Source organism: Heliangelus exortis, chromosome 19, assembly GCF_036169615.1.
Source record: "Heliangelus exortis chromosome 19, bHelExo1.hap1, whole genome shotgun sequence".
Classification (NCBI taxonomy): domain Eukaryota; kingdom Metazoa; phylum Chordata; class Aves; order Apodiformes; family Trochilidae; genus Heliangelus; species Heliangelus exortis.
The window spans coordinates 8,182,505-8,195,078 of record NC_092440.1 but is presented as its reverse complement, the minus strand read 5'-3'; the positions used below and the strand labels follow the sequence as shown (position 1 = coordinate 8,195,078).

Below are 12,574 nucleotides of genomic sequence, written 5' to 3'. Positions count from 1 at the left end.
TCCCACAGTCCCCACCTGGGGGGGGGGGGGGTGGGGGGGGTGTCCTCCCTGTCGCGACATAAGCACCCCAGGACCCCCCGCACCTCGGGTCCCTCCGGCCCCGCATGCTCCGGGCGCATGCTCGGGCGGGTGCGCATGCGCAGGGCGGGCTGCGGCGCAGGCGCGGCGCGAGGCGCAGGAGGCGGGTTCGGCTGCTGCCGGGGCTGTAGCGGCTGCCGCCCCCCCCACCCCTCCCCTCCCTCCCCGCTTCCTGTGAGGAGCGAATGGAAAGTCTGGCCCCAGCGCCCGAGGTAAGTGGGGCCCGCGGGGCTCGGGGGGCCGCGGGGAGAGGTCGGGCCCGGCTCTTCTCCACCTTCCCCTCACTCCCTCCCCTCAGTAGCCCCGCAGGCCTCGGGCCCGAGGCCCGGCGGCAGCGGTGGAGGAACGGGCCTTCCCCGCACCGCCGCACGGGTGGGTAGGGCCGGCTGCGTCCCGCGGTTGCGGGGGGTGTGTGGGGGGGGTTGGAGCGGCGGCGGAGCTTCTCGGGCCGCTGCCTCGGCGGGAGGGTGCCCGCTCGGGCCTCGGCGGGGAAAGCCCGGCGCGAACTCGGGGTGCCGGGCTGGGCGCTCGCCGCGGGCCCGGACCGCCGTGAGGGGCGTTCGCGTAGTGGAGTGTGGGGACACAAAAGGCGATCCCTTCCCGGGCGGGCAGAGGCGCGCTGGTGACACTTCTTATCAGTGTGTAATTAATGAAGTGTTTTCACCTGGGCCGTAAATGTTACCGAGGTATAGGTAATTAAAATAATAAGACCTTGTTGCTGGCGATGGGTGATATCATTTGAATCTTAATTATTTGGTATCAGCGCTCTGAAAGAGTCGCAAGGCCACGAAGCGTTGTGGTATTATTAAATCTTTTCGAAAAGGTGCCTGTGAGGAGTGGATTTATTTCCCTTTCCCGCTCCGCGGGATGTCCCGCAGTTTCCAGCTCCGAATAGCGGGAGAGGCGAACCCTGCCCCGAACAGCCCCGTCCCCTCCGGGACCTGTTGTCGCCAGCACGTGTGTGACAGCGCTGCTCCGCTTCCTCACCTCCCGGGGCAAACGGGGTAAAGAAAGGAAAATCTCCGTCCCCAGGGCTGGAGGAGGTTGCTGCAAGTCGCCCAGGACAGGGAGGGGATGAGCTGGATGGTGTTTCCCTGCCCCAGCAAGGAGCGGGTTAGTCGGACAGCTCCGGTACCGCCGCCGTGTCGGTGCTGCTGCTTATTGCCACTTGAAACTTTAACTCAACAGTCAGGAGCGGAGACACGTACTTGTGTGCGTGTGTTCGTCCTGAAATACCAAACCCGAAAGAATTGTTTTCAAAATACGGGAGAGGTTTTGAAAAAAATCTCCCTGATAGGGTGTGTCAGTGGATTTTTGTTTGTTTTTTTTTTTTAAATCCATGTTTGGAATACAAAACCTTGAACGTGTGTGGATTTGTGGATAACTTGTCTCAATAAACAGCATTTTAAATGAAATGCAGATTTGGTTTGATGTTCATCTGTTTAAGGGGCTAGTGTGCTGTAGGAAATAGAAGGCAGAGTTAAGTACCAGACACAATAGTTTTTCAAACATCTAGATAATTTAGTAAGGTGATCTTTCATAATGTATTTTTCTTCATTAGCTAGAACAATAATGTTGAATAGTTTGTCTGGTTTTATCATATCTTTAGTTACTCTTGAAGAAACCTACTTTACGTTTTAAACAACTGTTGTGTTTTTGAGAGAATTGTATTTAGTGTTGAAAGCGCTGAAACGTTGTGAATAATGAACCCAAAAAAGTGTACTTTTGATATTGGAAGCTGGTGATTCCACAAAAGAAGTGTTGGGATTTTGTTTCAATTATCTGAAGTCATCCTGACTAACCAGGAGGAACCTGTCATTTGTGAAGCTATACTATAGTGCTTTGTTAGCTAGGGAAATGTGTGAGGGATATAGGGAACATTTGTGTGACCGAGGGTTTTCTATAATTTGACTGAGGATATAAAGCATTTTTAAGTAAGTTGCAAAGACAGAAAAAACAAGTCCTTACTATAACGCAGTCTTTTGAATAGTAACTAAGTAGTTTCAGTTGCAGAAATATTTTACCTTCCCTGAATTTCTGTTTCTGTGTATTTCTTTAGAGTATACTGTAAAAAACCTAGAACAGTGAGAATGCACCATGGTAACGGTCCTCAGAATGCCCAGCGCCAGCTCCAGAGGTCCAGGTCCTTCACGGGCAGTGAGGGAGAAGAGCAACAGGCAAATTTACCCCAGTCCCCTGCAGCTTCTTTTGCACCTTCTGCAAGTCCATCTGCACCCCAGTCCCCCAGTTACCAAATTCAGCAGTTTATCATGAGTCGAAGTCCAGTAGCTGGGCAGAATGTGAACATCACACTGCAGAACGTTGGACCAGTGGCTTCAGGAAACCAGCAGATAACACTCACCCCCTTGCCAATTCCAAACCCAACATCACCAAGTTTTCAGTTCAGTCCTCAGCAGAGGAGATTTGAGCATGGATCCCCATCCTATATCCAAGTTACATCACCACTGCCTCAGCAAGTGCAGTCTCAAAGCCCTACACAGCCTAACCCTGTGCCAGTGCAAACATTACCAAGTGTTCGGGCAGGCACTCCAGGCCCTGGCTTGGGGATGTGCAGCCAGAGTCCCACCAGAGGATTTGTAGATGCAAGTGTGCTTGTGAGACAGATCAGCCTGAGTCCTTCGAATGGGGGACACTTTGTATATCAAGAAGGACCGGGAATTGCACAAATTGCTCAAGGGGCTGCTGCCCAAGTGCAGCTTCCATCTTCTGGGACACCTGCTACAGTAAGGGAACGCAGGCTTTCACAACCTCATTCACAGTCTGGTGGCACCATTCATCATCTTGGTCCTCAAAGTCCCGTGGCTAGTGGAGCAAACATGCAGTCTTTGACTAGCCCGGGCCATATTACGACTACGAGCTTGCCTCCCCAAATCAGCAATATTATCCAAGGGCAGCTTATGCAACAGCAACAGCAAGTGCTGCAGGGACAGCAGCTGGGTAGACCCATTGGATATGACAGAACTTCTGGTGGATTGATAGCAGGAGTTGGAGGACCTAGTGCATTTGGAATGACATCACCACCTCCTCCCACGAGTCCTTCTCGGGCCACTGTGCCACAGGGGCTGTCAAGTCTTCCTCTTACTCCTGCAGTTAATACGGCTGTGAAGAAACAACCCAAAAAACTGGAGGAGATCCCTCCTGCCAATCAAGAGACGGCTCAAATGAGAAAACAATGTTTGGATCATCACCACAAGCAGATGGAAATTCTTAGGGAAACTTTTAAGGAATGTTTGATTGAACTGTTTTTCCTGCAACATCTTCAAGGAAATATGATGGACTTTCTGGCTTTTAAGAAGAAACACTGTGTTCCACTGCAAGCATACCTGAGGCAAAATGACTTGGATCTGGAGGAGGAAGAAGAGGAAGAACAATCTGAGGTCATCAATGATGAGGTAAGAAATCTGTTGGTTAATGTTTTGTGATAATAGATGAAGTTGTGACACCTGGATTGTAAAACATTAAAGGACATGACAGTACCTGAAAAATATTTTTTTCTACATGAAGTACAGCAATTTTTCTGTAAATAGTTGGTATGAGAGGCTGCAGTTCTGCTAGGTGGTGTGATTCAAGAAGTCAGTTTGAGCATGCTGTTAGATGTGTGCATTTAAAAAAAAGAACAGAGAAGTGAAGGGGGCTTTCACTGTTCTAGTCAGTATGCCAGTCTAGTCAGCCAGCCCACAAATAAAGATGGTGTTTGAGTGGAAGCTGTTTTAATTTATCAGAATGAATATGAATAGGAATTGTGGATTAAATTTCATTTCCTAGACTTACGAAAAAAAAAAATTAACAGTCTTATAAGAGGTTAACATTTGTTTGACTCGTGTGACTTGTAACCACAGGTGTTACTGAATTTCATTGTTGTTGTGGCCAACAAAAAACCTGAATTAATCTAATTACTCAGAGTGAACACGTGAATCATATTGTATATGGGACCATTGTGATTAATTGGGTTACTTAGGGTTACTTAGGTTGTTGTGGAGCTCTGTGCATGTATTGCTGTCTAATTGGTTGGGACTTAAAGATGGGACATGGACAAATTAACTTTGTTATTTATAAATAGGTTTAAAATGACTAACTTGAATCCACTGTTTATTAATGACAAAGGACTTGAAATAAAGATGCCATGTGATTTTTTTTTTTCCTGCACATTTGTATCCATTTGTGTGGCACTCAACCTGCAGCATTCCTGGAGGTGCTGGAGCAGTGCTTGCCCTGTGCATTATCTACCTGCAAGCCTGCATGGCAAGTGGTGGCAACAGGGTAGATGTAAGAGATGGCAGTCATAAATACCCAAACTGGCACTCATGAACACCTCTTAGAATTTGTAAAAATATGCATGGGTATGTAGTTACCAGTTTATAAAGAACCAAACCAAACCTGTTCTGGAAAAAAACACCTATTGCTCTGAAATACCTGTTAGAAATGAGTGTCTTTAGTGCAGATTGATGGCTCTCTTAGGTGTGAATCATTTGTGATCATATATTCAGTTGGAATTTGTGAGAAATGATGACAGCAGAAGTTTAGTTTGTTAATTGCTTTGTGGTTTAAACTTCCTGACTAGGAAAAATATATTTCTGCTTGTGATAGTTATTGATAATTTTGAAGGAATAATTTCTTTCTATATGTAGTAACATAAAAGCTAGGCTACTACTGTAATTTATTGACAGTGGATATTTGTGTTAAACCATGACAATATTCAATTTTTTTTTTTTCATCTGGTTTGTATTTCATCAAATTGTTTAGGTGTTCTTGTTGGGTTGCGTGTTTGTCAGCTGAAATAACAGGTATTTTTAACTACAGTGTCCACATTTTGAGAGTTCTTTAGCAGGTGTAAATTGTGTAGGTTCACTGAGGCAGTGGCACTACTACAATTTACATTGGTTGAGGCTCTACGCCTTGGTCTTTTGGGTTTGGGGTTTGCTGTACTTCACTGCTGTCTTGTGTTGGGTTGTCTTTTGTCCATTTAACTGCCCCCCATCCATTTAACTGCTGGAGAATTTTGCAAATTTCAGGAGCAAATGTGTTTTCAAGTGTTGAATCCATTTGAAATATTAATACATCTTTTGAGTATGTTCTTTCTTTGTGTTTTTTTGTCTTCTCTTTTATTTCCCCCTCCCCCTCTTTATCACTTTCTGCTAAAGCAACGCGCTTCATCCCTTGCCTGGAAAGGTTGATCACTGTGGGAATTCAAGGGGAGAGTGAATGGTGGCTGTGCTCATTGCTTAAATAAATGTTGGAGCTCTTAAGTTCAAACTGTCTGTCATGCTAATTTGTTGTCTGTTAGGAGCAGCAATCATTAAATTTAAAACACAGTTTTATGTTAACTGGATATAAGAAAAGGTTTCCTGTGACGAGATGTCACTATAAACTGGCAAGGCCATGCTCTGTTCTGCTATTAAAAGTGAGACAGAACTCTCCAAAATCAGCCTGTGTTCAAACTGAGCTGTGCTGATGGTGGTTTGGTTAAAATCCCCTCTTCAGTGAGGTGCCATCAGTACAAAATAAGTGTGTTGAACAGTACAAAACAAAAAAACAAACAAAAACAAAAAGAAGAAAAACTTTTTAAAAGAAAATGATTCTCCCTTTTTTTTTTTTTTTCCCAAAATATTTCTCTCAGGTAAAGGTTGTGACAGGAAAGGATGGGCAGACTGGTACTCCTGTCGCTATAGCAACCCAGCTTCCTCCAAATGTTTCTGCTGCTTTTTCATCCCAGCAGCAACCATTTCAGGTACTTTTCAATGGTTCTAAAATGTAGTTTCATCCCAGATTTTTTTTCTTCATTCAGATTTGGTATTTCTTAGATGAATTAGAATTTTCCCAAGAGCCCATCCCTTATCATCTAAATGAAACAAAAAAAACCTTTGCAATCTTTAAATGCATCAACATTAATGAAGCCTTGAGGAAGTTAAATCTTTGTCTCCAGGTTGCTGGCTTATTTCATTAACTTTCAGCTTGAATGTTTTCACTTTGGTTTGTTTGTCTTTTGTTTCTCTAATGCATTTGGTTCATTTGTGCATTCTGCATAGTGATAATATGGATTCTTTTGTCTGTGGCATTGTAATTGTGGATTTCTTCTAAATTTCTTTTTTTCCTTATCTGTTAAAGGTTTTGAGTAAGGCTACAGAAGGTTTTGGATTTGCCTTCCCTGAAATGTTTTAAACCACAACAATAACCCTCTGACACTTTTTTTTTTTTAAGTAACCGACCAGTTTACATAAATTCTCCCAAAAATGTTCAGAAGAAGAAACTGAAGTTTATCTCAATTATGTGCACTTGAGTAATGAATGTTACAGGGTGAATTACACTGCTGTACCACAGAAGCTGTAGAGTCTGCATTTCCTTCATTTAGGTTTTGCAAAATGGGGATTTAAATGAAATGAATTACACTGCTGTACCACAGAAGCTGTAGAGTCTGCATTTCCTTCATTTAGGTTTTGCAAAATGGGGATTTAAATGAAATGTAAAATGTGCTGCTGCATATAAAAGATGGGATGTTCACTGTGGTATTTTACAAATGTATTGCATAGTAAAGGGGCTTGCACTGAGAGCTCTTCCTTATGGCCAATATTGGTGTCTCCTGGAAGCCTCCTTTAGGTAGTCAGGCTTCATTGAAGGTCTTTAAAACATGTAATATTGTATCAGGTTATTTACTGCAGTGATTAGGATTATCATCAGTTTCTAGCTGCACCAGTGATGAAGTACTTTTGAAAGTTTTATACCATTTCAGAGCTCTTCCAGTAAAACTAGCATGTGTATGCTAAAAAGGTACAAGACTGTAATTGTGGAAATATCTTTTAGCACAAACTGCTATCAGAAAGTATAATCTCTTTCCATCAGTCTTTGTCTTTGTAACTGTTTATGGAAAAATGATGCATCCCAAGCAGCAGCATCATTCAAATTTGAGTACATAAGTGCAGCACTCAGAGTGATTATTATGGGCGTGCTGCATAATCATGACCTCTGGAGAACTACATTATTTTAATTGGAGTTTGGACAGTTTTAGTCTAATATTAGTGGGGTATGACTGCAATTTATAAAAATATAACAACTTTGTTCTTTGAAGCGTCTGGCCTGACAGTGATAATCACTGACAGCTGGAAGGCATGCTCATAAGAAAATGTCAGTCAAAAATTCTAAAGTAGAGATACAGCCTGAAAATGAGCATGCAATCATTCAGAGTAAGATTGCAGGTGAACTAAGTGGTGCTTGAAGCAGAATTTGGAGAACATGCTTTCTGAAACTAATCTCTTGGAAAGCATGTGATGCAAATAGGACATAAACTGAACTTGCTAATAAATCCAGTAGCATTGTAGAAAGTAAGTTTTTGGGACTTACTTTGAAAATTCTACAAATGCCTCAATGTTTGATGCTCTGCCAGTTAGACTTGAAATATGCATGGCTGCCATATGGGAAAGCAAACACTTGATAACTTCATCCATATCAAGTGTGATGTGACAGTGAACCATGACTGTTAGGGATCAATATGAGTCAGGGGTTCATAAAATCAAAATTCACATCTCAAGGCTATAGCTGCTGTATGACTAGAGTAGACACAAATGCCTTCAGAGCAGCAAAGAGATTAAATGTTATTATTTTGTAGCTATTGACAGAATCTGGGTAGCATGAGATGTATTCAGCTCAAAAAGGAGTGTTTGAAAAGGAGTGTTTGAGTGTTATAGGTGATGATGGCTATGTTTATTAATACCAGGGATGAAGAATTGAAGATGCAGGGTTGAGGCTGCTATGGTTTATTTCAGTACACAGTGATGTTTACTTCCTTTGGCTGTACTTACATTGGCAGAATTTCTATTAAAAATCAGATAAGAAAAGATCTGTGAAGAAACCAGAATATTCTTTGGGGAAATTTCTGTTTCTCCTACATTGTCATAGTAAATTTTCACATTTTCAAACACATATGATATGGCAAAAGGTCTGACCATCTGAAAATTACACCTAGAGAGCCTGAGTGCTAAACTAGCTAATTTTCTACACTGTAAAGGATGCTTATTAATGTTTTCTTATAGAGTCTCTGAAGACCATTTCTTGGGGCAGCCCTTATTTTTCTCGTATTAAGTTTCATAGTTGAATATTGCATACAGCATGGCTACATTTTTAGGAGAACTTAAAAATATGACTCAATATCAACAGTGCTCTTCAAAGCTTATTAATTCATAATTGTGTGATGTTTGTCCTTAGCCAAAATTTCTAGTAGTTAGTGACGAGCCCTGATGTCATATTAGCCTTATGGAAAAAATTAACTCCTAATTGAGTTTCTTCATGACACTCATTTTGCCAGCTGTGCAAGCAAGTACAAATCTAGCATTTGGATAGCAGGAACTGAACTTGGTTGAGGTTCTTTCATTCCATCTTCTGAGTCTTAACAGTTTTTCCTGAAATACTTCAAGGCTACTTGTCATGGAGGTCTGTCCTGAGAGTGACAGTGGTGGAGACTCAAGTAAGCCTGAGCTGCCTTCAGGATGAGAGTTAATTTTTATGTTACTGGTATTCCACACAGAGTGGAAAGGATTAGATTTCACAAATGCATTGAATCTCATATCATATCTCATTATGATACAGTTTAAGTGTAAAATTTCTTACATAATTTCCCTTCTAATTAATCCTTTAATGAAGTCACAATGTTTAATATTTGTCATGTCAGCATTTAATTGCAGCTGTGTACTATAGAAGTATGTCATTATGACTTCATTGCAGCATTATGCAAATACTGAAGGGACATACATTAGTGACAATTTCCATTTATTAAAAAAAATAAACAGGGAAAGTGCTGTTTTTTTATGTATCCTGTTTTCCTGGGTTATTATATATATCAAACTTCATCACTTCAGTTACTGTTTTGAAATTTAAACTGGACGAGGAGTATCTGTGCATTATGGATATCTAAACCTTTCCAGCAGATAGTGAATGATTCTTGCTTTCTTCGTTGTACAAGTGTTCTGAAGGGTTTGTTCTGTGCTGGCCTCTTCAAAACCATTTGTAAATTACATCTTGGTGTTAGACTGTCTACAGCTTGAACTTCTGTGATTTGTTTTCTTTTCCAATAGCAAACGCATACAGGGACTCCAGTAACTGGGACTGTGAATGCCATAGAAATTGAAGCTTTTAAGAGACAACAGGCACTTGCACCAGCAGGTATGTTCCACAGACAGAATTTAACTCTGGTTCTTTTCTTTTTTTTCCAAACAGTTAACGGAGCCCACTGTTCTGTAACTCTTGAAATACAGTTTTGCCTCACCTTGGGAATTGCCAGATCCCTAGGACTATCTATTGTGACTGGTGCTGTGTGAAGCATGCACTCCACTCACAATATATAGGACTGGATTTGACAGGCATGGAGACATTGTTAGGTTGATTGATTATTCTGGCTGAGAAGATTGGAGGTGGCCAACTTGAAGCTAGAGGGACTCTGCCCTTGGAGCATGTTCTTCGTAAATGCTACACATGTATAGTAGTCGTAGCTTTCTGAGCTGATGTTGGAATCATGTGTAGTAGGTTTGCTTTGTAAAACTGAACCCATTCCATTATACCATGCCATAAATGGAATTTGAATATCACAGATTCGTCTAAGAGACCACGAATTGAAGTGGGCCGTCATGGGATGGTTTTTCAGCACCCGGGTGTGGCTTCAGGAGTTCCTCTTCAACAGCTAATGCCAACGGCACAAGGTACTGTGTCACCACATGCCAGCTGCACATTAATTTAACAAGGAGATGTTAGTGATGGGACTAGAAACTTGGGCTTCTGAGCTTCCGAGATCCTAGTCCCACCGCACACTTCTCCATGTAAATTAATACTTGGTATGCAATGCCTGGTTTGTTAAAGGAGCTGAGTGACAGGCTCCAAAAGTGCATGTGGGCATGGAAATACGTCACAGGTGCTGATGCAAAATGGTTAATCTGAGAATTCTGGAACTAAGCCAATGGTTTATGAAAAGGAAACCTCCTAATTTACAACATCAAGACAGATTTTTATTCATTAGTCATGCCAACCCTTAGAGTATGTGTTAGAGTGAATGTGTTAAGAACTAGATACTATGTAGAGTTGATGCAGTTTTTTTAGGTGAAATTCCATTAGCTCACCAGTCCTTTTTATTTTCTCAAAATACATTAAATAACATTTTTTTTGTAGTTGCTGTGCTACACGTTTTAGTTGCAGTCCTGTGCATGTAATACTTTGTTGTTTATTGTAATGGTGATTTATTTTGTGCTTGTGACGTGGTATTTTCAAGTGATGGTGTCTTGTGGCAACGTAAGTAAAAAAGGTAGTCAATTTGCAGTTGCTTTCCTCTTTTTATCAGTGAAGGGCATTGGATGTTTTAATTTCATCTGTGTTGTGTTTCTTCTTGCTTTGTAGGTGGAATGCCTCCCACTCCTCAGACTGTGCAGCTGACTGGACAGAAGCAGAGTCAACAACAGTATGATCCATCTAAAGGCCCTCCCGTGCAGAATGCAGCGAGCCTCCACACACCTCCTCCACAGCTGCCAGGGAGACTGCAGCCTGCAAATGTCCCCATGACAGCTCTCCCAGCTGCACTGCAGCTTTCACAGCAGCAGCCACAGATAGTGGAGACTCCAGCTCAGCCTCAGATTCAGGTGAAGATTCAGCCTCAAAATGTGCCCCTGACATCCACTCCACTTCCAGCACCACTGCAACAACAGGTGCCACCAGCGATCCATGTGCAAGGACAGACACCAAACCAAGTGTCACAGCCACAAGCTACCATACAGCAACAGGTACGTGAGCTTTATTAGGGTGAAAATACATTTTTTTCCAGTGCCTGGTTAAATTGAAGAATGGTGTCTTCCTGAAAACAGTGTAAAAGTGTTAACATTTTTAACTCATGGCACACGTTAATCCTTTCCTTATGAACAGGCAGATGCACATTTTTTAGTAAAGTCCTCGTTGTGTCCTGTTGTAGAGTAGATTAAGGCAGCAAGGAACTGTAAACACATCACTAACAAATGTGTTTCTTGGGCAGACTGTGACTCTGACACGACCACCTGCAGATCCTGCTCAGACCTCTCAGCGTCTCACAGCAAATACGCTACCACCTACCTCATCCGTTGCACCAGCAACAGTCTCAGGCACAACACAGCCTTCTGCATACCCAGTACAAACTAACAGGACCTCTCCAGCAACTAACAAGACTCTGTCTCCTATTGCATCAAAACCACCAGGCTTAGCAGTAGCAGCAGCAGCAGCAGCACCACCACCACCACCTCCACCACCACCTAAAATACAAAGTCCAGCACAGAATGCAGCAGTATTACCACAGGAAAACTCTCAAGACAAGCTTGCTGAGCAAGTAAAACTGGTAAGAATTTTTTTTTTGTTTTCCTTGAAATGCACAGATAACAATTAACATGAGTGATGTGTTTGAGTTAAGTAAATGGCCTATTTTTCAGACATAATGGTGTTATTTGGGTTTTACTCTTTCTTTTGGTCAGCTTTACAACCAAGTTTTTGTTTGTGGGCATTCAGAGAAGTTGAAGAAAATTTACTGGTGCTTATACTGTTGTAGCATTCTTTCCTTTTTTTATTACGTTTTCTATCTGCTCATTCAAAGTGGCTGCAACCTGATTTATTTTTATAGCTAATTACAGGTGTTGTTTTGCTTATTTAACAGGAACATTATAGAGAACTTGTTTTTTCACAAAATCAAGCATTATCAATAATGAAGATATACTTATCTTCTGTGTATAAGTACATGTGATAATTTATGGAAAAAAAAGAATTACTTGATTGCCCTTTGCATATGTCTTGCAACTTGTGTTTTGTGCTACCCAGTGAACCTTTTTTCTCCTGATATTTACCAAAGTACCTGTTCTAATACAGGTTGAAGTACTGTGATTCTCTTTACATATAAGTTGAATTTTGTCCAGTATTTTTTAGTTGATGCAGTATTCAGACTTGTATTTTTGTAATGCAGGTGCCATGCTGTCACACCTCTTTTTTTTTTTTTTTTCTGTCAGTTATTTTGATGAAGTGGGAGCAATTGTTATTTTTCCATTTTGCTACTCTCTGGGTGCAGTCTGCAGATTCATTGTAACTTTTTGTACTTCTTTTTAAGGAAAACCAAATCCATCAGCGAATAGCGGAGCTGAGAAAGGAAGGTTTGTGGTCCCTGAGGCGGCTGCCTAAGCTCCAAGAGGCTCCAAGACCCAAATCTCACTGGGATTATTTGCTAGAAGAAATGCAGTGGATGGCAACTGATTTTGCCCAAGAGAGAAAGTGGAAGATGGCAACTGCTAAAAAGGTACTTGGAAAACATTTTTTGGCTCAGAACAAGTGATCTTGGTATCACTCAGTGTTAGTGAAGCTATTTTAACAATCTTTTCCTTCAGATAGGAGAGATGGGAATATAAGACATCAGTTTTTAAGTTAAATGAGAAACCATGTTTTCAGCTTTGGGAATTCTAGCATTTGAAACAGATTAGGTAATTGTACTGATTGTGGA

At 41.7% G+C, this 12,574-nt stretch overlaps 1 protein-coding gene across 22 annotated transcripts in view; it reads left to right on the top strand.

Moving 5' to 3' along the window:
- Positions 1-185: 185 nt before the first annotated feature.
- EP400 (E1A binding protein p400) overlaps positions 186-12,574 on the top strand; it is a 47,574-nt gene continuing 35,185 nt past the window's right edge. For 15 of the 22 annotated variants that reach the window (XM_071763441.1, XM_071763429.1, XM_071763444.1 and 12 more), the window contains exons 1-8: positions 190-290; positions 2,138-3,491; positions 5,717-5,827; positions 9,162-9,249; positions 9,675-9,782; positions 10,471-10,850; positions 11,096-11,431; positions 12,188-12,373. In XM_071763441.1, coding sequence (XP_071619542.1) covers positions 2,169-3,491; positions 5,717-5,827; positions 9,162-9,249; positions 9,675-9,782; positions 10,471-10,850; positions 11,096-11,431; positions 12,188-12,373 — 2,532 coding nt within the window. In that variant the 5' untranslated portion in view covers positions 190-290; positions 2,138-2,168. Of the gene's footprint in view, positions 291-329; positions 451-956; positions 1,192-2,137; positions 3,492-5,716; positions 5,828-9,161; positions 9,250-9,674; positions 9,783-10,470; positions 10,851-11,095; positions 11,432-12,187; positions 12,374-12,574 lie in introns of those variants that run through there. The other 7 variants (XM_071763443.1, XM_071763438.1, XM_071763445.1 and 4 more) reach the window with 5 other exon arrangements.